Here is a 22,879-nt window from a genome sequence, read left to right as displayed (position 1 = left end):
CATTTCCTATGCCTATTTCACTGTTGGTATTCAACAAATGTTTACCAACTACAGAGGGAATGCTGAAATCCACGTCTTTATCTGTGGAGAGATGTTTGTCTACTTCCGTTCTGTTTCTCCCATAGCAGAGGAATACAGCCATCAACATCAGCATGACAGGGCCTTGCTGGGAGGGAGGAAGGAGATCTTCAACAGCATATGCTCTGGGCATAATTGGGTCTTAAAACCACACCTTGTCCCTCACCCAGCCAGTGGATAGTCTCTCAGCCTTAATCAGATGCTTTTTGCCTCAGATCTGTGGCTTATACTTGAAAGATGTGCCATCCCACTCCGCAATCCAGAGATGGAAGAAAGCTCTTCAGGCAAGACTTCTTCCTCCCCATCACTGAAGAAATATCTTTCTGGAATATGCTTTAATGTTTTCAAGTAAGTTGCAATCTCAGGTTATATGCCATAGGAAACGTAAATGAAAAAAATCTCTAAGTGCAATGCAGATGATCTCAAAAACAATGTGAAATGAAGAAAGCAAATTGCAGAAAGTATGTAGAAAATACTGACATTTATGCAAACTGGAAAGTACAAATGCAAATACTACATATTGTTTATAGAGGCACAGAAGACCTGCTGTCAAAAGTATAAAAACAGACTGAAGGTTGGGATGAAGCTCAGTGGTAGTGCACTTGTTTGGCATGTGTGAGGCTCTGTGTTGAATAACTAGCTCTACATAAAATAAAATTAAAAACAACCAAAGCATATGAGAAGCAGCTCCCTAAATTCATGATTGTAGCTTCTTATAGAGAAAGAAGGAAGGAAATTGGTCTAAGGAAAGAAACAAAGGAGGTCTCAATTTTATCTGTAATATTTTATTAAAAAATGAAAATATGAAACAAAACTACTCAAAACATAGGGCATCTATTCATAATGGTTTTACTCCCACATTTGAGGTTTGCAGTGTTGGATCCTGATAAGGAACATCAAATAAAGGAAGGATTAACTACTCTACAGTGGGAACACCTTGTACTGAAGAGTGACTGTGAGTGGTAACAGTTGATTTCAAATATCAGTGCTTGGCTGTGGTGGTTAGGCTTGATAAAAGCAGTAATAAGGGTGCCGACTCTCCCCACTCCTATTCAAGATAGTCCTGGAACTCCTAGCCGGAGCAATAAGGCAAGAAGAAGTAATAAAGAGAATACAGATAGGTAAAGAAGTCGTTAAAGTACCCATATTTGCAGATGACATGATCCTACACCTCGAAGACCCGAAAAGCTCCACCCCAAAACTCCACGACACCATAAACAGCTTCAGCAGTGTAGCAGGATACAAAATCAACTTACAAAAATCAGTAGTCTTTCTATACGCCAACAATGAATTCATTCATTGAGAATGAATACAGGAAAATAATTCCATTTACACTGATCATTGAGCAATGTGTTGTCAGCCTCCAACTATTTATTTTCTGCTGCTGTTTTTGTGTTGAGTTCTAGTTTTATTGCACTGTGATCAGATAGAATGCAGGAGGTTATTTCTATTTTCTTATATTTGTTGAGGCTTACTTTGTGCCTTAAGATATGATCTATTTTGAAGAAAGTTCCATGAGCTGCTGAGAAGAATGTATACTGTGCTGTTGTTGGATGAAATATTCAGTAGACATCAGTTTAGTCCATTTGATCTATGGTGTGATTTAGTTCTAGAGTTTTTTTGTTGATTCTTTTGTTTGGAAGACCTATCTATTGGGACAGATTCCCACTACCACTGTGTTGGAATCTATATATGCTTTTAAGTCCTTTAGTGTATGTGATAAAATTGGGTGCACTGACATTGGGTGAATATAGGTTGATAATTGTTATTTCCTTTTGATGAACTGCCCCTTTTATTAGTATGAAGTGTTCTTCTTTGACCAATATAAGTGTGAAGTCTACTTTGTCTGATATAAGTATTGCTATTGCTACTCCTACCTGTTTTGGGGGGCCATTGGCTTGGTGAATCTTCTTTCGGCCTTTTGCCCTAAGCCAATGTTTATTTCTGTCAATAAGATGGGTATCTTGTAAACAACAGATTGTTGCATCTTCCTTTTTTGATCCAGTTTGCCAAACAGTGTCTTTTGATGGGGGAGTAGAGTTTATTGATATTCAGCATTAATATTGATAGGTATGTTGCAATTCCTGCCATTTAGCTATTTTTGTTGTTTAAGGATTTGTGTGTGTGCAGCCAAATCAATGCTACTCTATGATTACATGTTTTTTCTTCTCTGTCATTTTCTACTTCCCATCCTCTCCTGGTTTTGCTTGCTTTCATCTTCTGTGTGCGAAATTCCTTGTAGAATCTTCTGTAGTGGTGGCTTTGTGGTCATATATTATTTTAGTTTCTATTTATCATGGAAGATTTTTATTGCTCCATCAATTTTGAATGATAGTTTTACTGGGTAGAGTATTCTACGGCTGAAATTATTTTCATTCAGTGCCTGAAATACCTCATTCCATGTCCTTTTCTGTTTTTAAGGTTTCCATTGAGAAATCTCCTATTGTTTTGATGGGTTTACCTTTATATGTTGTTTGTTTTTTCTCTCTTACAGCCTTCAATATTCTTTCTCTGTTCTCTGGGCTTGTTGTTTTAATGATAATATGCCACAGGGAGGATCCCTTTTGGTCAAGTCTATTTGGTGTCCTGGAGGCTTCCTGTACCTGAATGAGCAATACTTTCTAGAGAGTTGGGAAATTTTTTGTTATTATTTTATTGAATATGTTACCTATCCCTTTGGCTTACCCAAAGGGCTCCTCCTTCTTCAATTCCCATGATTCTCAGGTTTGGTCTTTTGATGGAGTCACTGAGTTCTTGCATATTCCTTTCACAGCTCTTGAGTTGTTTGATTAACATTTCTTCAGTTTATTTTTTTAATTTCTATTTTATCTTTGAGTTCTGAGATTCTGTCTTCCACTTGTTCTATTCTGCTGGCGTGGCCTTCCACTGTGCTTTTCTGTTTGACTACAGGGATTTTGCCACGACTATTTTGAAGACTGCCAAGCATAATACTTGATAGTAAGAGCTCAATAAACACTAGATACTGGCATAATGTACTCACTAGCATATGACATGACGAGGGACAAAATGGTAAAAGAAGGATTCTATAAAGGATCTTGATATGAGGTACACTGTAACTTTTTTCATGTAACATCATTTTCCTTCTTGATAGCTGAATCACTCCACAAAATAGAACACAACAATAGAACAAAAATAGAACAATCAGTGCACAACGCCATAGTTGCTCACAAACCTGGGCAGCCATCCTGATATGGGTACAAAACACGCTTGGAACTCATATCTGATCAGTTGAACCCAAGTATAAACTGTATGTTACAAGAATTCTGATAACTCTTAAAACATTATGATTTCCAAATAGTTCTTGACATTTTACAATGCATATATTGTTCTTTGATCATATTATCCCCCTCATTACCCTCATTGTACCCCATTCTCCTCCCACTGGTTCCCTTTCACTTTCCAAATAGTCTCCCTTCTACTTTCATGTCTTTTTGCTTAAATCTGGAAAACATGCAATACTTGTTTTTCTGAACCTGTCTTATTTTGCTTAATATGGTGATCTCCAGTTCCATTTATTTACTTGCAAATGAAATAATTTTGTTCTTTATGGCTGACTGATACTCCTCCATTGTGTGTCTACATCACATTTTCTTTATCTATTCATCTGTTGATGGGCACCTATGCTGATTCCATAGCTTGGCTACAGTAAATAGTGCTGCTATCAACATGAGTGTGTGGGGATTCAGTGTGCTGATTTTGATTCCTTCAGGTCTCTAGGAGTGGAATAGCAGGATCGTATGGCAGCTGCAAAGTCTTTAAATTTAAGGAAAACAGAGGTAGAACGATGAATGGAACAGCAAAAAGCAGGGACAAAGCCAGAGATGGGGAAGTGCTTTCTCCCCTATGGTCAGCTGAGGAGGAAACTCTAAGATGATTGTGAGGCCACTGCTCCACTTCCATTTTTCTTTTGCTTAGTTCCTTCTTGCATCCACTGCTGTCCTCCACACAGCTTGGAGCAGGCAGCTGGCTCAGTAAGTGGCTTGCACCCCTCATAGTTTGCACATTGTCATTTTGTACCCTCAGCACCCGGAATGAGCTCACAGTGCTCCTCTCCTAGGCCCCCATGCACATGCCCCACCTTTGTTGACTTCTCTTATTTGACTGGATTTTGTTACTCCCGTTTGGCAATTATAGTGAGGCCGGCAAGCAGAGGTCACCTTGGCTCCCCAAACCAAATTAGCCAACAGAGCAGGTTAAAAAGCAATTACAGTAGCCCATAGGACATCACAATGGACTGCAACTAACACAGAAAAAACAATTACCATAATCAATACACTTTAAGCATATCAAAATGAATATTTCCACATGTCAAAATGGTTCCAGATTCACAAAGCAACCAAACTAAACAGAAAACACATTTAGTTTTCAAAATGACGCTGCATGCATCTTGCCTTATGTTGGATCCTTGCCTCTTTTCTTACAATTCTGTGGCATTTTGATTCTTTTAAAAAAGGATTAAAAATTTTTAATTTTTTTCACCTGCTTGTGTTGCTTCACGTGGCTTTTGCATCTGACTTTGGTTTGTTTGTTTCTGGTCCTTCCTCCCTCTGTGCCTCCTGCTCCTTTCACCTTCTATAATTTATCTTGGCCTTTACTTCTCATCCATTGAGTTTACACTTCACATTAATTCAGCCTGTCTTTGATTCCACTCACTTATGGGGCTTATTCTCTTCACGTTTTCAACCTCTCTCCTCATAGTCTCCCTTTCACTTCAAATAATTTAGTGCTGTTCTTTTAAAATTTATACCCAACCTAATGATATCCATATTAATACATCTGTTCTTTTTCTCCATTTTCTTTTTTGTTTTACTCTGACTGTGCTTTCTTAGACACAACATAAAACAAAAGTCTTTCATAATTTTGATTGTTACAACTTCTGTCATGTAATAATTCATCTGATCTTCTTCTTTGGTGACTAAACCATTTTTCTTTTGCTTAGCTCCTGCTTGCATCTACGTTTACTTGGGAGCTACCCCACCCTTCTGGCAGAATTAGTGTCCACATGAATAATCATCACCTACACAGATCTGCTTGCAGAGATTTGGCTGTTTGTGAATTTTCATGGCTGCTGCCATTACCCAGCCTGGCTAGGAGAGGGGCTTAGTGTTGCTTTCCTGTCAAAAAGTACAAAGTCCCTATCACTGGTTGCTTATTGGGCAAGCTATAATGATTTGAATACAGCAATTATTGAAGGGCCACAATGTGGTGCCGGGTACTTCAAGAGACGTTATGGAGTTTTTACCTTTTCCAGTATGAGAGATACTGAATGAAGCTATAAATTCTTCTAGTTAGTCCCCTTTCAGTATTTCCCTAGCTCTTGCACAGCACCATCATCGATCTAGTTGCATGCAATGTGCACCTCTCCTTACACCTCGCTCTGATCATGTTTTGTCTCTTCCTCATGCACCAAACTAGACTAATGAACTAGCTTTTTAATAGATTTTCTCAGCTACAATTCTCCTCTTAATAATTCATTCTCTGTAGTTTAATCAGGTCTCTTTTTAAAGGCATAAATCATATCAAATTTGCTTTGTCCGTAAAATGTACAAATAGCTTTCCTCTCTTTTTAGAGCACATATTGCTTGGCTTGGTGACATCACAGCTCAATTTTCTACCTTCTGTGCTGTCTCCTCATTTTCAGATTGCCTTCCAGTGGACTGTTAGTTTAGTGCACCACTTGCACAATAGATAGAAGGAGAAAAGAGAAAGAGAAGAGCTAATTTCTCAGGCAGTTATGAAAAAAATACGTGAGTTTTACCAGGCTGCAGAGATGAGATCTGGGCAGATTTCAGAATCTCATAAAAGTTTAGTACAGACTTGTCACACAGAGAATGGATGTAGTTTAAGAACTGGAAGTCTCCAAAGCAGTTTTAGGAACTTTCTCACACTTGCGAGACAGGCTATCACTTGAGTCCCAAACTAGAACTTTAAACTTTTAAGACCAGCTCTCAGAAAGCTTATTGTCAAGGGCAGTAATCTGATACTCAGACATTATGAGGACTCATCAGTTCTCTGACCTACCAAACTGAAGATCGGAACCAATCATTTTACTCTCTATAACTCTTTGGTTTGGTTTATGATTTAAGCGATCTTAAAGGAACCCCGAAGGCCATATGTTAAAGGCTTTAGTCTCCAGTCTGTTGGGAGGTGGTAGAACCTTCTGGAGGTGGGACCTAGTGGAAAGAAGTTAGGTCATTAGGAGATTGTCCTTATAGGGGTTCTGTCTCTGTCTGTCTGTCTGTCTGTCTCTCTCTCTCTCTCTCTCTCTCTCTCTCTCACACACACACACACACACACACACACACACACACACACTTTCCTGGATGCTATGAAATGAGTAGCTTTGCTCTACCATCTACTTTGCTCCTGCTATCTACTCCTGCTATGATGTTCTGCCTCACCAAAAAGCAACAGGGCCAAGCAAGCATGGACAGAAACCACTGAAACTATGAGTCAAAACAAACTTTTCATCCTTTAAGTTGATTATCTCAGATATGCTGTCACAATAATAGTATGCTGAATGACAGTTTGGTTTCTGCTTATTCAACTTCTTGAGGACTCTCTCTCATTTTCCTAGGCCATTTTAGCTTTTGTTTTTACTATCTTATCATCCTCCCATGTTTCTCTGTCCAAATTCTTGAGAAAGAAAACCTGATTAGCCCATAATAACCTCATCTCTATTTGAGTAGATGTTCCCCCCACCCCCAATATCCTTTCTTCTCTTTTTGGTACTAGGGTCTGAGGTCAGGGCTTTGCATATGCTATGTAAATACTCTACTACTGAACTATACCCACAGCACTGAAAATTAGTTTCTTTATCTGTAAAATGGGGATAAGACTACCTACCTATCTTACACAGCTACTGTGAGAATTTGAATAGATAAAAGTTTATGGGGCAACTATTATAATGCCTGGTAAATAAGGCTCAACACATGTTAATCCTTCCTACTCTTTCCCTCAAAGCCATGAATAGTGCTTACACCTGGAATAGTGGCATTGCAAGTACATAAAAAATATCTGTTGGGGCTGGAGGATTGGCTCAATTGGTAAAACACCTCCCTAGCAAGTGTGAGGCCCAGGACTGAAACTCCAGTAATGCCAAAAACAAAAAAAGAGAGAGAAAAATCTGCTCAATGTGAATAAAAATTATATATGTGTGTTTCTGTATATGTATATACATGTATATGTATGTATATATACATATACACATATATATATGTATATTTGGAGGTAGGGGAAGAAACACATGCACATGCAAAGAGAAAGAAAAACCAAGAAATATTTACTTAATATATAACCACTTATTTAAAATTATGCATTCAGCCCAGGTGCCAGTGGCCTACATCTATAATCCTAGCTACCTGGGATGCTGAGATTAGGAAGATCTAATTTCAAGGCCAGCCTAGGAAAATAGTTCTTGAGACCCCATTTACCCCCACCCCAAAAAATAAACAAAAATAACTAGAGCAAACGGACTGGAGGTGTGGCTCAAGCAGTAGAGTGCCTGCTTTGCAAGCTGAAGCCCCGAGTTCAAATCCACCAAAAAAAGATAAAAATAAAATTAGGCATTCAGATAACTAATGCAGTTGCAAAATAAAGGACATGAACAGTTGCTATTTTTGAGTATTTTGTCTTTCTTCAAATCTCTGCTATTTATCAGGCTTTCAAACTAATGATGGTCTCAGCTCTCCATTCCTGGATTGCTTACCAAATTCCACAGAAACAATTATGTAAATCTTCCATAAACCTAACTGGAAGGCTCCTTTCTATGCTTTCCCCCTGTGTTTGCCTCTAGCCCACTCTGCCACTCATTATAATGCTGGTTTTGACAAAAGCAAACACTAAATCTGAACTTGACTTTCACCATCATTTTATGATGAGATCACACAGATTTGCTGGTTGGAAAAAAAACCAAGAAATGTTTTATACATACTTCAGTCTATCAACCTACTTGTCTCTATTTACAATGTAAATATTCATAGGCATTCTGGCTATGATCTTTCTCAAAAGTGAAACAAAACAAAAACAAATAAAAAATACCCCCAACTGTGTAGCCCAAGACCAAACAGGAGGGAAATGTAGGGCTGCTTTCCTTAAGAAAGGAGTATGCCAAAGACTGCTAACTAATTATGGCATCAGGTCTGGCAGATAAATTCTAAGCTAAGGTAGGAGACAGTCATCTTGAATATAGCTAATTATTTAGTTTTATAGAAAAACATTTTTATCTGCTTGTCTGAGCAAAGTGTATCTAAGATATCAGAATGCTGATGAGGACAGGTAAGAATCCTTCCATTATTCTCATCCTTTCAGAAGACAGGAAGAAGAAGCATCACATGTTCTTCTTTGCACATATTCTAACTACCAGCCAGATCAGTAAAAGTTAAAGAAGGAATATGTACCTTATGGGGATTTCTTTGCTTTGCTTCTGGGAATAGGCTGGGAGATAACGGGCTGAAAAAGAAATCCTATCCTTGAAAGCATTAAACATTTTTATGTGAGAATCCTGCTGATGTTGAAGGGAGACCAAGTCAGACAAGAAGCCAACAGAAAAGTTTCAAGGTTTACCTGCCACATCTGAAATACTTATGCTTTTGTATCAGATAAAAGGACATTCAAGTCCTCATGCTTGGCTCCAAAAAGGGCAGCATATTAAGCAGGTTTTGAGATCTTAAGAAGGTATTTTGGCCAATGTCAGCCTTTTAAAATCTTCCTCTTGCACATTAAAATTTTTGTATTGAGTTCCTAACAGGTGATATCAATTCATATATAATTTGCTTAGTACTGGTTTGAGCTATGTCCCATTCATCCACTTTATTGATAAAAGAACTGTAGGATCTTAGCATTCTGCCAATTGTATTTTGGGAAATTGATAAAAATATAGGTAGTATCCTTTGTCCAATGTTTCAATTTCTGTAGTTTTAGTTACCCAGGGTCAACTGTGGCCTGAAAATATTAAATGGAAAATTTCAGAAATAAACTGTAAGTTTTAGTATGCATGCCATTCTAAGTAGTGGGAACAGATCTCAACCCCCACCCCATTCTGTCCTGCTCAGAACATGAACCATCATCCCTTTGCCCAGCACATCTGTACTGCATGCACAGCAACCCATTATTGCTTAGCATCCATCTAAGTTATCTGATGACGGCTCCAGTGGCACAGTGCTGTGATCAGGTACTTCTTATTACTTACCAATGGCCCCAAAGCACAAGGGCAGTGACACTGGCCACTCAGACATTCCAAAGAGAAGTGCTCTTTAAATGAAAAGGTGAAAGTTCTCAATTTTAAGGAAAGGGAAAAAATTGTACGCTGAAGTTACTAAGAACCAATCTATCCAAGAAATTATAGAGAAGGAAAAAAGAAATCTGTGCTAGTTTTGCTGTGACACTTCAAACTTCAAAAGTTATACCCTCAGTGTGACACCAAGGTAGGCATTGTATTACCTCCTATCACCACAAAAAGAAGGCTGAGTATAGGACAATAAGATAAATTTAGAGAGCCTGCATTCACATCGCTTCTACTGTAGTGATGGTCTGTCTTACTATTAGCTATTACTGTTGATTTCTTACAGTGCCTGTTTATACATTGAACATTATCATAGGTATGCATGTGTTATGATTTAGATAAACATTCCCCAAACTTCCATGTTTAATAAAATCTTGGTTCCCAGGGTGCTGCTATTGGAAGTATTGTGGACTTCTATGAGCGAGGGGGACCCGGAGGAGGTCCTTAGGTCACTGGGGGATTGCAGGATCCTCAGCCTCTTTCTCTTCTGCTCTTTTGCCTTCCGTCCATGAGGTGAGCAGTTTGTTCCACCCCTACTCCCTGTCACAGCCATCGTGCATGCCCACCAAAGGCCCAAGCAATGAGTCTGCCTCATCTTGGATTGAAACTTCCAAAACTCTAAGCCCTTTCCTCTTTATAAGTTAATTATTTCAGGCATTTCATTATAGTGATAGAAAGCTGACTGACATAGTGTGTGTTGAAAAACATAGTGTATGTAGGGTTTTGCCTGTGGTTGCAGTCATCCATTCATTCTTGGTAAAGTTTACTCTTTTTCACATAGCTTTCCATCACTACAATGATAGAAATATAGTCATGTAGGTTCTAATCTAAGACTAGGCAGACTCATTGCTTTGGGCCTCTCCTGGGCATGCTGGGTATCAGGAAGCATGAGATAAAGTAAACTATTCACAGGACAGTGCTCAGAATTCTTCTATTACATTTCTTCAACTGTTAACAGAAACCCACTATGTTTGTGCATTTTTATATTCTGGTTCTGAAAAAATCTCAGTCTTTGGTTGTATAGAAAGGAAGGCTTATTGGTACCGAGGGGTTGGGGGTGTAGGGTAGGGGGCGGGGGGGAAGCGGGGAGAAAAGACCCAAACATTGTATGCACATATGAATAAAACAACAAAAAAAAGAAAGGTAGGCTTAGGAAACAAAATTAGACACAAGATTGTAATCATCAAAGACACAATTGTTATCAATCATAACCAAGTAACATTTTCTAGTCATAGCACTGCCTAGCCTATATTTTTAACCTTCTAACAACCTTGTGCAGAATAATTATTCCCATTTTACAAATGCAAAAATGAAAAATCTTTACAGAATCTCTTCAAGTACATATCCTACTTCACTAGGAAATGTATTATTAGACTTTTTTTTTTTTTGCTAACAGGAAAAAGTATTCTAGAATTTCCAAAGTCTTATTACAAATAATAAATTTATCAACATTCCAGCATTTAAGTTAATACAACAAAGAGACACATAACCCTTACATATAAGTTTCAGTCAGAATTAAGGATAAGCTGTGTTTACTCATGGACATTCTCCACGTGTAGGAGTAAACACTTGCTCTTCTGACTCAGTCAGAATGGTCCAAGTGCTCTGTAGCGCTGCAGAGATACAGAAACTGTCAGCTCCATGCCATTAAATTCATGTGGGAAGAGCTCTAGTTCCCCTAGGGAAGAATCACAGCACAGCCTTGGGAAAAAGGGACAGGAATACATTCACGGAGTTTCTTTTTCCCTGGTAAAAAGGCTAAGGCTGCAAGTGCATGCTGTGAGACTGTACTTCCAGAAAGCCAAATGTGGGCCAAGGGAGGCTGATGAGGTGGAGAGGGAAGAACAGGGAGAGATTAGCTCAGATGTCTTGACCAGCAGAACACAAAATGCAGGGTAGCATTGTTTGTTGAAAGTTTGAGACCTGAAAATGGCAGTGGTAGCTGATTGGATGGATTATGGATTTAGATTATGGGTTTAGAAAAAGTGAGGAGGGAACTGTCTATCATGTTAAAAAGTTTGTCCTCAACCTATAGGTCTAATACAGTAGCCACAGTGGACTATTTAAATTAAAGTTAAATAAAAATAAAACATTCAGTTCTCTGAATATTAGCAAAATTTCAAGGGATTAATAGCCATATGTGGGTAGGGGCTCCTTATAAAAGGAGCACATGAAAAACATTTTCATAACCACAAGTCCTTTTGGACAGCATAATTAGTCTAGATTATGTAGGATATCAGCATTTATTTATTTCATTTTTAACATTTTAAAAATTGTATGTTGCATTTATTTATTACAATATTGAGTCTTTTACTTTACAGAAAACTATGTAGGTTATTTTTTTTTTAAATTGTTGTACTGGGGTATATTGCAACATTTACCAGAGTTCTTACAATATATCATAGTTGAATTCACCAGCTCTATCAGAGGATATCAGCATTTAAAACTCTGGAGTTTAATTGTTACTTAGGAAATATATGTGGCACAATGGTTAAGAACATAGGCTCTGTACTCGAACATCTAAAATTTAATCAGGCATGCTACTAACCCGTTGGTGACTCAGTTTCTTCATCTCCAGAAAAGCGATGCTATGTAATAGTGCAAATTTTGTTGTCAGAATTAAAATATATAAAGGATTTTAGCTCTTAATAATGTCTCCAACAACAAATGTTGGTGAGGATGTGGAGAAAAAGGAATCCTCACACATTGCTGGTGTGAATGTAAATTAGTATAATCCCTATGGAAAACAGTATGGAGGCTCCTCAGAAAACTAAAAACAGAACTGCCATACAACCCAGCAATTCCACTCCTAGAGATGTACCTGAAGGAAGAGTCAGGTTACAACAAAGGCACCTGGACAGCCATGTTTATTGCAGCATTATTCACATTAACTAAGCTATGGAAACAGACAAGATGTCCGAGTACTGACGAATGGATTTTAAGAAACGTGGCATTTATATACAGTGGAATTCTATTCATCCCAAAGAAAAATAAAATTTTGTCATTTGCAAGGAAATGGATGGAAGTGGAGAACACAGCCAGGCTCAGAAGGCCAAAGGCCACATGTTTTCTCTCATATGTGGAATATAGACCTAATACAAATGTAGCAATATTACAGAAAACAGGTCATGAGAGGGGGAGGGTAAAAGAAAGAAGTTCAGGTGAATATGGTTGATATGGTTGATATGTTCTCTATATAAGAATGAATACAGAATTTTTAAACTGGTTATTTAACCATAAGAAAGGGACTAAAGTAGAAAGAAGAAAAATAGAGGAAATGAACCAAACCAGGCTATAATACTTATATACATGGAAGTGCCACAAGGAAATCTTGTAGCACTATGTAGCTCTATGTAGCTATCTTAAACATGCAAAAATGTCATTTCTTTTGCAAAATTGGAGAACAGGAGAGAGGAACAAGTCCTGCCTTGGGTTGGGGGTGTTGATACCAGTGGGAGGAGGTGGGGAAGGGGGCAAGAGGGTGAATATGGTGCAAATAATGTGTACACATGAATGTAGACAGAAAAAAGATACCTGTTGAAACTATTTCTCAAATAGGGGCAGGGGAATAAAGGAGAATGGTGGAGTTGGTGAATTTAAGTATGATATACTTGATAATATTGTAACAACCTTCGTAAATGTCAAAATATACTCCTACCTAGCACAACAATAAAATAATAAAGTAAAATGTATTTCAAAATGAATTATAGACATGGAAAAAATAGTATCAGTTTCTCATTGAAACATACATCTATCACTTAGTACCTACGGAACAGACATAAACTGATTCATGTCTTTGATCCATTTTCTACGCCTCTTCTCCATGAACCCAGCCTTTGTGGGATGGGTCAAAAACTCTTGGCTCAGTATTGTAGCTCATGACTTAATCCCAATCCTCAGGAGGCTGAAGCAAGAGGATTGTGAGTTTGAGACCATGTGGGCTACATAGAGAGTTCAAGGCCAGCCTGGGCTATGCCATAAGACTGTCTCAAAAGACAAATCAAAAACACTCTCATCATATGTGTGAGATTGGGGTTGGCCTCTCACTCTTACTTGTAGGTTAGAATGTCGGCTGCCTGGAGTACAGGGTATGTGAGCAGGCCCACTGTTCCATCACTCTGCTGCTTGGCACTTTTTGCCTGTGGGAGATAAAAAGAAGAGGAGAAATCTGACTTGAACTTAATTATATGGCTCAATTTAGAAAATTTCAAGGCAAGCAAAGTGTGACCTGAGGCCTCTTGTAATAATATTACATTTTGGTTCCTTTTAGCAACTGTAGCCATCTTTCTACCTGGCTTGTCTCCATAATCCAGGCTGAGGCAGAAATAAGGTGAATCTACTTTTACCACTTTACCTTTATCTTTTTAAAATTAAAAAATTTTTAATGCTGAGGATTGAAACCAGGACCTCACTCTACCACTGAGCCACACCCTCCCCCTTGCCACTTGAAAGGATCCCCCACACCACTATTTGTTATTTATTTCATTAAAAACAAAAACAGTGTTCTAGACTCCAAATCAGGTAAACTGTAGATATTACAGATAAGGTCAGAAATTAACATGAAATCAAATTTCTACAGATTAACATGAATTAACATCCCCTTACTACAATGTCCACAATGAGGGTGAGTTCACAATTGTCACTGGATAAAGATCATGAAAGTGTAACATGCAAATGAGCAAATGGCAAAAGTACACAATTTTTAGAAGCTGCTACTGGCATTAGGCTTATAGTCTTTTTTATATTCTCATAATGGACCTTGAAATTACAAGGGAAATAGGAGATGTAGAAAGCACTAATGTTTATTTTGTACTCCAGATGCCTTACATCTGTGTTACTCACCAATCCTCCAAAAACCTTAAACTTAACAACCATGCCTACCCTGCACATCACTGGTCCACCCCACTGTCCCAGTCCAAAGAACTAGGTGCTCCTCTCTGATCTCTCCAGGGCATTGGGATCCTACCTTCCAGCACTATCTATTACTGCTGGTTTAACAGACTACAAGCTTCAGTAAAGGGCTATGACTGTCCATTAAAGTATCTCCAGAACCCAGCATGACAGAAGATGTCATTAAGATTGTTAATGAAAGAATGACTACAAGAGGCAGTAACATGTCCTAGGTCAAGGCTGGGAGTTGAATTGTATGCTTTGCCCAGAAATGAGATAAATCATGAGGCTGGGGGCATGACTCAAGTGGTACAGTACTTGCCTAGCAAGTGCTGAGTTCAAATTCCAAGACAGCCAAAAAAAGAAAAGAAAAATCGTGGACCACTGGAAAGGCTTCTTCTGGAAATCAGTACATTCACTCATAATGTGTGATAGATTCTTAAACTCTATTTGCAAGTGGGAACAGTTCCTATTAAATTAGTATTCAGTTCCTATAAAAAGATTTTCAATATTAAACTTACTGGTAGGGTATTATAATAACATAGGAAAATCTTGCCTAAAAACCCAAATATGGTAAAGAACTTTATAAAAATGTTGTTTCTAATTTCTGGCAGTAATGAATCTGCAGCATTACCAATAATGTCTTATTTATTTAGTTTTGGTCTGTTTGGGCTTCTCCACCAAGATACCATATGCTGGATGGCTTATATACAATAGAAATTCATTTCTCACAGTTCTAGAGGCTGGGAGGTCCAAGATTAAGGCAAAATCAGTGTCCAGAAAGCACCCACTTTCTGGCTCATCAGTGGTACTTTGTCTGTCTCTTTGTTATTTGTCTTCACATGGGTCTCTCTGGGAACACTAATCCCATTCATGAGTGTTCCACTCTCAAGGTTTGATCACCTCTCAAAGATCCCACCTTTGGGGGATAGGTTCCAAAATATGAATGGGGGAAGTACAAATATCCAGATCGCAGCATTCAGGCACTGTCACTTCAAAGCCATTTCTTTCTGTAGCATATGTGAAGGCTTCTGAAGACTAACAACTGAGGAACCCCATGGCTACAAAATAAGGTCAAAAGAAGCTTGAAACTGAAATTAGTGTCAACATAGTTGGGGCTTCCTACTCTCGAGTTATCCAACTGCAAAACTAAATGGAAGCAAAGTCTATGAATTATCTAATTTATCATTCTCAGTTGAATTTCTTAGAAAAAGTATAGCCTTAATTTTTCTGTGTATTTGAACTGGTGCCTGTAATAAATTTGTTAAAATGTTAAATGTAATGTGTTGTCTCTTCTCCCCACAATGAAAATATTCTTTCCTGATTGCCAGTTACTTCTGGTGGGGATGGGAGGCAACTTGAGGGCCCAGTAATCCAGAAACTGTGACTGTTTGTTAATTATAACATGGTAGGTTCAAACATCATTATCAAGTCTACCCAACCACAGGAAAAAAACAACGAAAAGGCTTTGTAAGTCAGAAGGAATTTTGGTGAACCCTTTCACTTTCTGTTTAATACCCCAAAGTAGAGAGGTAAAAGATTTCCTTCCAGTCAATCATGGGTAGAAGGTGAGGGAAAAAGTAAAGTTGGGATTCTCAGAACCTAATAGAGCAATAAACAGAAAGGGAAAAGAGCCTCCTTCCTGCTTATTAATAAGATTACTGGTGCTTACCTTCCACTGGTGTAAATGTTGTAATCGAGGCAGTCTGACCATGCAGGTAAGGATCCAGCTTAATTGTGCATGTTCAGATACCTGCAGAAATAAAACAGAACATTAGCAAAGGTAGTAGGCAATGTTTTCTTGCATATAAGCAAAACTAAACAGATAGCAGGTATTATGTTAAATGGTTAAAAACACTCTAAGTCAAGGTTATTAAAAGAAAACAGTGAAAGGGGCTTAGTTGTGATTCATCAAGCACAGAATCTTAGGTGAAGAAGAAATTATAAAAGCTAATAGACACAAATACTAGTCTAGCATTTAAGACTTCTCCACAATACCCTTAGCCAGGGGTGACCAGAGTCTGTTTCAACATCTTCAGTGAGAGGTTTCATCATGTCCTAGGCATCCATTCCACTCCCAGCTAGCCAGGCTTGTTAAAAAGAGATGCACTCACACACATACACACACACACTCACCCAGTCAACTCACACACTTTATTTCTCACAAACATCTCTCCATACTCACACTTTCTCACTTATATCTCTAACACACAAACTCCTACTCTCTCTCTCTCTCTCTCTCTCGGCAGTACTAGGGTTTGAACTCAGGGCCTCATCCTTGCTAGGCAGGTGCTCTACTTCTTGAGCTACTCAACCAGGCCTTCCTTTCTTCCTTCCTTCCTTCCCCTCTCTTCTTTCTTTCTTAAGAAGCAGTCTAATCAATAAGAAATGATAAGCTTTCCTCAATTTATTGCTGTTTGAATCAAGTTTAATCATGTAACCTGGCAAAAATTGGGGTAGTTCTTGGGCCCAGGCCACATTCTAACTGATGACCTAGAATTTAAGTCTTATGCATTTCTGGGCCCTAGGGATTTCCAGGCCTTCATTAACCATGGCTTTTTTTGTATCCATATGATTCCCTTAAAAAGCAGAGACAGTTGCCAACTCTATAAAGTGGCCCCAAATGTGCTATTTGAGGGTTTTGCAAAAGGAACTTAAAGGAATGGTGTGGAACCATCCCAGGCCTATTTTACTAGCAAGGAATTGCCATCTGGTGTAAGACAGTTTCTCATTTTTTTCTCCAAAGTTATAGAGAGGGAAGATTTGTTTTTCACATGTTTGACAAGGATTCACTTTTAAAGCTTTGCAAGTCACCAGGACGAATCTGTGATCTTTCTTCCAAGATGTACTTGGGTTTCATCGAGGGCAATGGCTTTGACAGCACTGTCCAAGAAAATTGCTAACTGCTGCTGTAAACAAACAGTTATCAGTCACAAACTGTCAAAGGGATATGAGCGAGAGGATTAGAGTTGTTTCCAATCATCAAGCAAAACATATTCCCACTAGAACTTATACAAGAGCTGGTTTGGGGCATGAAGTATGAGAGAATGCTCTTTCCTCTTCACTGAGTTGGGAGAAAGGAATGAAAACACAAAAAGTAACCATGGCCATGTGGAAGAAGACAAGAGGATTCTTTCTCTTCAGCTGTGGTTTGAATGCTTAGCTTTGGTGATACATAAACACTACCACTATGTCTCTTTGAACTCAAGTATGTTCCTTGGAGTAGCTTTTTGTTTGGACATAAAGAATGAAACTTACTCAATATTCTGCAGAGATATCTTGGTGTTTCCAAATTAGAGAGCATCAAATTAATTCCAAATAGTCTCATATAGAAAGCATAGGCCAAACATCAAAGGCAATTCATTTTTCACAATTCATCTTTAATAATTATATAAGAAAAGTAGCACTTCTGGATTTGTTTCTTCTTCATGTTCATGACAATTGCATGGAAAGGTTCAGATTTCTAATTGAGTAAAAAGCAAAAGTGGTAGGCACCTAAAAATAATGTTTTCATGTGTTGTGTTGCCACAAACAAAATAGCTGTGAGATCTATTTTAGCCACAGAAAAATGAAGGTAGAGAACAATAAACTGGCCTATTAGACACCCACAAACGACTCAACAGTAATAAGCAGAGAAGAGCTAAAGACATCTGACCCTGTAATTTTAACAAGGAAAGATGCATGATTTTCAGTTAAAGCAGTCTTCCCTGTGTTGTTCATTCCTGTAAAACGCATTGTGGCACACGGTAGTGCTCAGTAACTCACTGTGGAAGACACAAATTCTAGCAAAAGCTGCAGAAAGAAAATGACCATTAGATTTGGCAACTTACTTGGTGATCCAGGTAAAAGCAATTTTAAGGGAGCGATTGGGATGGAAGCTAAATTACAGAGGGATGAAGAGTGAGATGAGGAGGCAGGATGTGAAGATCAACATACAAGAAACTTAACAGGGTAGTTAAGAGCTCTGTCTTTGGAGTGAGGCTCCCTGGGTCTGAACACTAGTTCTGACACTTACTAGTTGAGTGGCCCTGGGTGACTTAACCTCTCTGTGTCTCAGTTTTACTAGCTATAAAATTAGGCTAACAATAGTACCCATCCAACAGTGCTTAGAACAGTATCTAGCACAGAGCAAGCAGTTGATATTATGGCTACTATTGTAGATACTTTTTAGAAATACTTTTTTGATTTTGAGATAATTATAGATTCACATACAGGTGTAAGAAATAACCTCACTAGTACTGCCACTGTGTAAAGCTCCCGTTCTCCTTATGTCCTTTTCCCCAAATGTCATGATGAAACCCTTTACTATGCAAAATTTAACATACATCAATACAAATATATTTGCATGTTTAAATATCACTTAGCATATTCTAATATTCTTTATGTGTGACTAATTTATTATGGCTATTATTTTTTTTGCTGCCACCACAGCGAAGATCCTTATCTGATTTATTCACTGATACAACATGAGTACTAGCACAATCCCTAGGATATAGTAAGAGATCATTACATATTTGTGAAATAAATTCATGAAAAATGAAAGGGTCATTAGTAGAGAAATGCCTAAATAAAATGTGGTATATATAATTGCATACAATATAATGAGCAAAAGAAATGGGTTAGATTTATATATATAAACATATCACAAAAAACATACTATGAAAAAAAACTGCAAAAAAAGTACTATGATAATATACCACTATATAAAATTTTAAGCCATAAAAACATATATTCTTCTTGGGATTATAAATACAAATACAAGTTTGTGGACAATAAGACCAAAATATGAACTAAACTGATACATTTTGAATCCAACAGTTTGGTTGTCTGTGGTTAGAAGAAAGGAATATGAGGAGGAGAGATAAATGGACTAGGTAAGGGAAAGGATTAAATAGACTCTCAACTTCATCTCTATTTTTAACATAAGGAAGTCAGAAAATATGACAAGATGGTAACAATTCATGTTGGGAACATGAATGCTTGTTATGTTATCTGTGTTTTAAAAAAATTTCCAAAGTATTTAATTAAGAAAAAGAGTACAGAGAAGCATGATTCCAAAATACATAGCTGCTAGATATCAATCACACCCAGTCAATTACCTGGTTCAGTAATTCCTGGATGAAATCTCTAAAATACTCTTAGTACCCCTAAGGACTTTGCTATTTTCCATATAAATGTTATCTTCCCAGGAATCAGGTCCTAGACATTTTAGTTAGGACAACTATTCTGACTCACAAGTTCCTATTTATTGCCTCCACTCGGAAACTAGCAATTTCATGCTCAGTTATTTTTATTAGTCTCTTATCATCCCCATAACAAATCCTTTTAACAAGAACCTTGTTTGGGAATCTGATTTTAATTAAAAAAAGAAATGTGTATCAATGATGCACTCTCATTCTTTTCAGCTGTCTGCCTCCTATCAGAACTTGTATTTGCCAGTGAATATCTTATCTATTCACATTTGGAGTTCCCTAACCTTTTCTTTGTCCAATACTTCCAAAGCTAAGAAAGGCAATTCTATCAGTTTGCTTCTGACTTACAAGTCATGTCCATCTAAATTCTATGGCTTATTATGTGTGTTTGTATGCCTATACCGATAGCATTTCTTTAACCATAGCATTATATCTATCTACCAGCTTTTATTAGGATATACTGGGTAACAAATAGCCCTGACAAAAATGTGGTTGATAAGAATTGTTTCTTTATCATTCACATTATATACTAATACCTATTCATTGGCTTTGACTTTGCTTTATGTATCTTTTCATTCCAGGATTGAAAATGAAGGAATGGCCCCTTTCTGGAGCATTCCATTCTCATGTCAGTGGAAAAAGAGCAAGAGAGCTAGAGCAAATATGGAAGATTCTTTTAAAGATTCTTCTTGGAAGAAATTCAAATGGCCAAAAAACACATGAAAAAATGCTCACCATCTCTGGCCATAAAGGAAATGCAAATCAAAACCACACTATGATTCCATCTCACCCCTGTTAGAATAGCCATCATTAGCAACACCACCAACAACAACAAGTGCTGGCGAGGATGTGGAAAAAAAGGAAACCTAATCCACTGCTGGTGGGAATGCAAGCTGGTGCAACCACTCTGGAAAAAAATTTGGAGACTTCTTAAAAATCTAAACATAGATCTGCCATATGACCCAGCAATCCCACTCCTGGGGATATACCCAAAGGAATGCGACACAGGTTACTCCAGAGGCACCTGCACACCCATGTTTATTGCAGCACTATTCACCATAGCCAAGTTATGGAAACAACCAAAATGCCCCACTACAGATGAATGGATCAAGAAAATGTGGTACCTGTACACAACGGAATTTTACTCAGCCATGAAGAAAAATGAAATCTTATCATTTGCAGGTAAATGGATGGAACTGGGGAACATCATTCTGAGTGAGGTCAGCCAGACCCAGAAGACCAAAAATCGCATGTTCTCCCTCATATGCAGACTTTAGATCTAGGGCAAATGCAGCAATGCTGTTGGACTTGGATCACATGACAAGGGGAGAGCACATACGGGAGATATAGGAATAGGTAGAAAACCCATAACATGAAAGTGTTTGATGTCTCTACTCCAGAGGAACTAATACAGAAACCTTAAAACGACAGGTTTTCACTAGCAGGGGATCAGGAACCAAGGTAAAGATCAGTTAGAGTTGAATCAACATGGTCGTAACACATGGGTACATGAAAGCAATAGTAGGAATCTTTCTGTGTAGCTATCCTTAACTCAACTAGCAAAAACACTTTGTCTTTCTTATTATGCATATGTCCTTTCCTCAACAAAATCAGTGATAGGGCAGAATGGGACCTGCCTGAAACTGAGGAAGGGGGGTGAAAGAGTGGGGGAGAGGGGGAAGGGTGGGGGAGGGGGGCAGGGTGGAGAAATGACCCAAACAATGTATGGACATGTAAATAAATAAACAATAACAAAAAGATTCTTCTTGGAGTCAGGAAGTGAGGGGGGGTGAGGCTGGGGGTGGTGGTGGAGGGGGAGAGAAGGTCGGGTTCAGGGGGGATAGATGGCCCAAACAACGTGTACACCTATGAATAAATGTATAAACAATTTTTAAAAAGATTCTTCTTGGAGATACATAAATGATACAGAAGAAGGAATCAAAGCTTAGCACTACAGAAATCCACCAAATCACAAAAGCAGACAATATGAAAGAAAGGAACAAAGAAGCTACAAAATAGTCAGAAAACAAATAACAAAATGACATTGGCAAGTCCTTATCTATCAATATTAACCTTGAGTGTAAATGGATTAAATTCTCCAATCAAAGGCATAGAGTGGCTGAATGGATTTAAAAAGCAAAACAAAACAAGATACAACTATAAGCTGCCAATGAGAGATCCACGTAGGCTTTAAGGACACACACAGGCTGAAAAGTAAAAGAACAGAAGATATTCCATTCAAATGGTAACCCAAGAGAGCAGGTGGTTCTTCTTGTATCTAAGGAAAGAGCCCTCAAGTAAAGCTTCTGTTGAACATGGTGTGCATCTTGCCCACTCATGTCCCATTGGCTAAGGGAAGTCAGTGGACAATCCCAGTATCAGTGGGTAGGAATAGATGCTTCTCCTACAGGATGCATCAGCAGTCATATGGCAACGGGTGAGGACTTATAATCCTTCCACTCAGGGGTTACCAAACTACTGCTTTTTCAGGCCAAAACTGCCTGCAGGATGTTTCTGTTCAGCATATAAACTAAGAATAACTCTTAAATTTTATAAAGCAGTCAAATTATAAAAAGAACAAAAGAAGAGGGAAGAAGAAAAGAAGATAAGAACAAAGAAAAGGGGAAGAAGGAAAAAAGTAGAAGAGGTAGAGACAATGGCTATGTGAGAGAGACTTCATTGGGCAAAATTAAAATGTTTACTGTCTGTCTCTTCACAGAAAGGCTCTGCATTTATAGAAAATGAAAATGAATAACTGAGAACAATAACAATCTACCATACTCACCCCCTCCCCGAAAGTAGCTATCTTGAGCAAGAATAAAGGAGCTGACCTACAGAGAACTTGGTAGTAAACAGTTGATTTTTAATAAAAGCTATCTTTTCAGTAAATTTTTATTTTAAACATTTCTAAGGAATTTAGATTCAAGACATTAATGAAGCTTTTTTGGATTTCATCAAAATTAAATACTGTTCCACAGACTGGTGGTGTAGCTCAAGTGGTAGAACACCTGCTTTGTAAGCAGGAAGCCCTGAATTCAGATTCTGGTGCCACCAAAAAAAAAAAACCCAAAAACAAAAATAGTTCTACATTGAAAAACCACAGCCAACAGAAAGCAATGTATAAAACAGGAGAAAATATTTGCAAATCATATGTCTGATAAGATACATAAGGATAAGCCTCAAAAACTTTTTACTGCTAGGCACAAATAATAAAAATTTAAAACACTGAATTATAAGATGGAAATAATTTCCAAGCGCAAACAGAACACTTATAAAAGTTGCTCATTTACTAAATTCAAGCTCTAAAAACACAAAAGAACTGAAGGTATTCAGACCATATTCTTCTGCAATGAAATTAGAAATCAAATCTTAAAAAAGAGCCATGTTTTTGGAAACTACAACACATCCTTCCAAA

General features: G+C 37.9%; 1 protein-coding gene across 5 annotated transcripts in view; it reads right to left on the bottom strand.

Annotated features, from left to right (window-relative positions):
• The window catches only part of Wars2 (tryptophanyl tRNA synthetase 2, mitochondrial), a 300,714-nt gene that overhangs the window by 10,827 nt on the left and 267,008 nt on the right, over positions 1 to 22,879 (bottom strand). For all 5 annotated transcript variants that reach the window (XM_074050647.1, XM_074050646.1, XM_020176929.2 and 2 more), the window contains 2 exons: positions 15,945 to 16,025; positions 13,436 to 13,521 (listed from right to left, as the gene is read on the bottom strand). In XM_074050647.1, the coding sequence (XP_073906748.1) occupies positions 13,436 to 13,521; positions 15,945 to 16,025 (167 nt within the window). The remainder of the gene's footprint in view (positions 1 to 13,435; positions 13,522 to 15,944; positions 16,026 to 22,879) is intronic.

The sequence above is a fragment of the Castor canadensis genome, chromosome 12, assembly GCF_047511655.1.
Source record: "Castor canadensis chromosome 12, mCasCan1.hap1v2, whole genome shotgun sequence".
Classification (NCBI taxonomy): domain Eukaryota; kingdom Metazoa; phylum Chordata; class Mammalia; order Rodentia; family Castoridae; genus Castor; species Castor canadensis.
The sequence above is the reverse complement of the archived record's forward strand: the minus strand, read 5'-3'. Positions and strand labels throughout refer to the sequence as shown.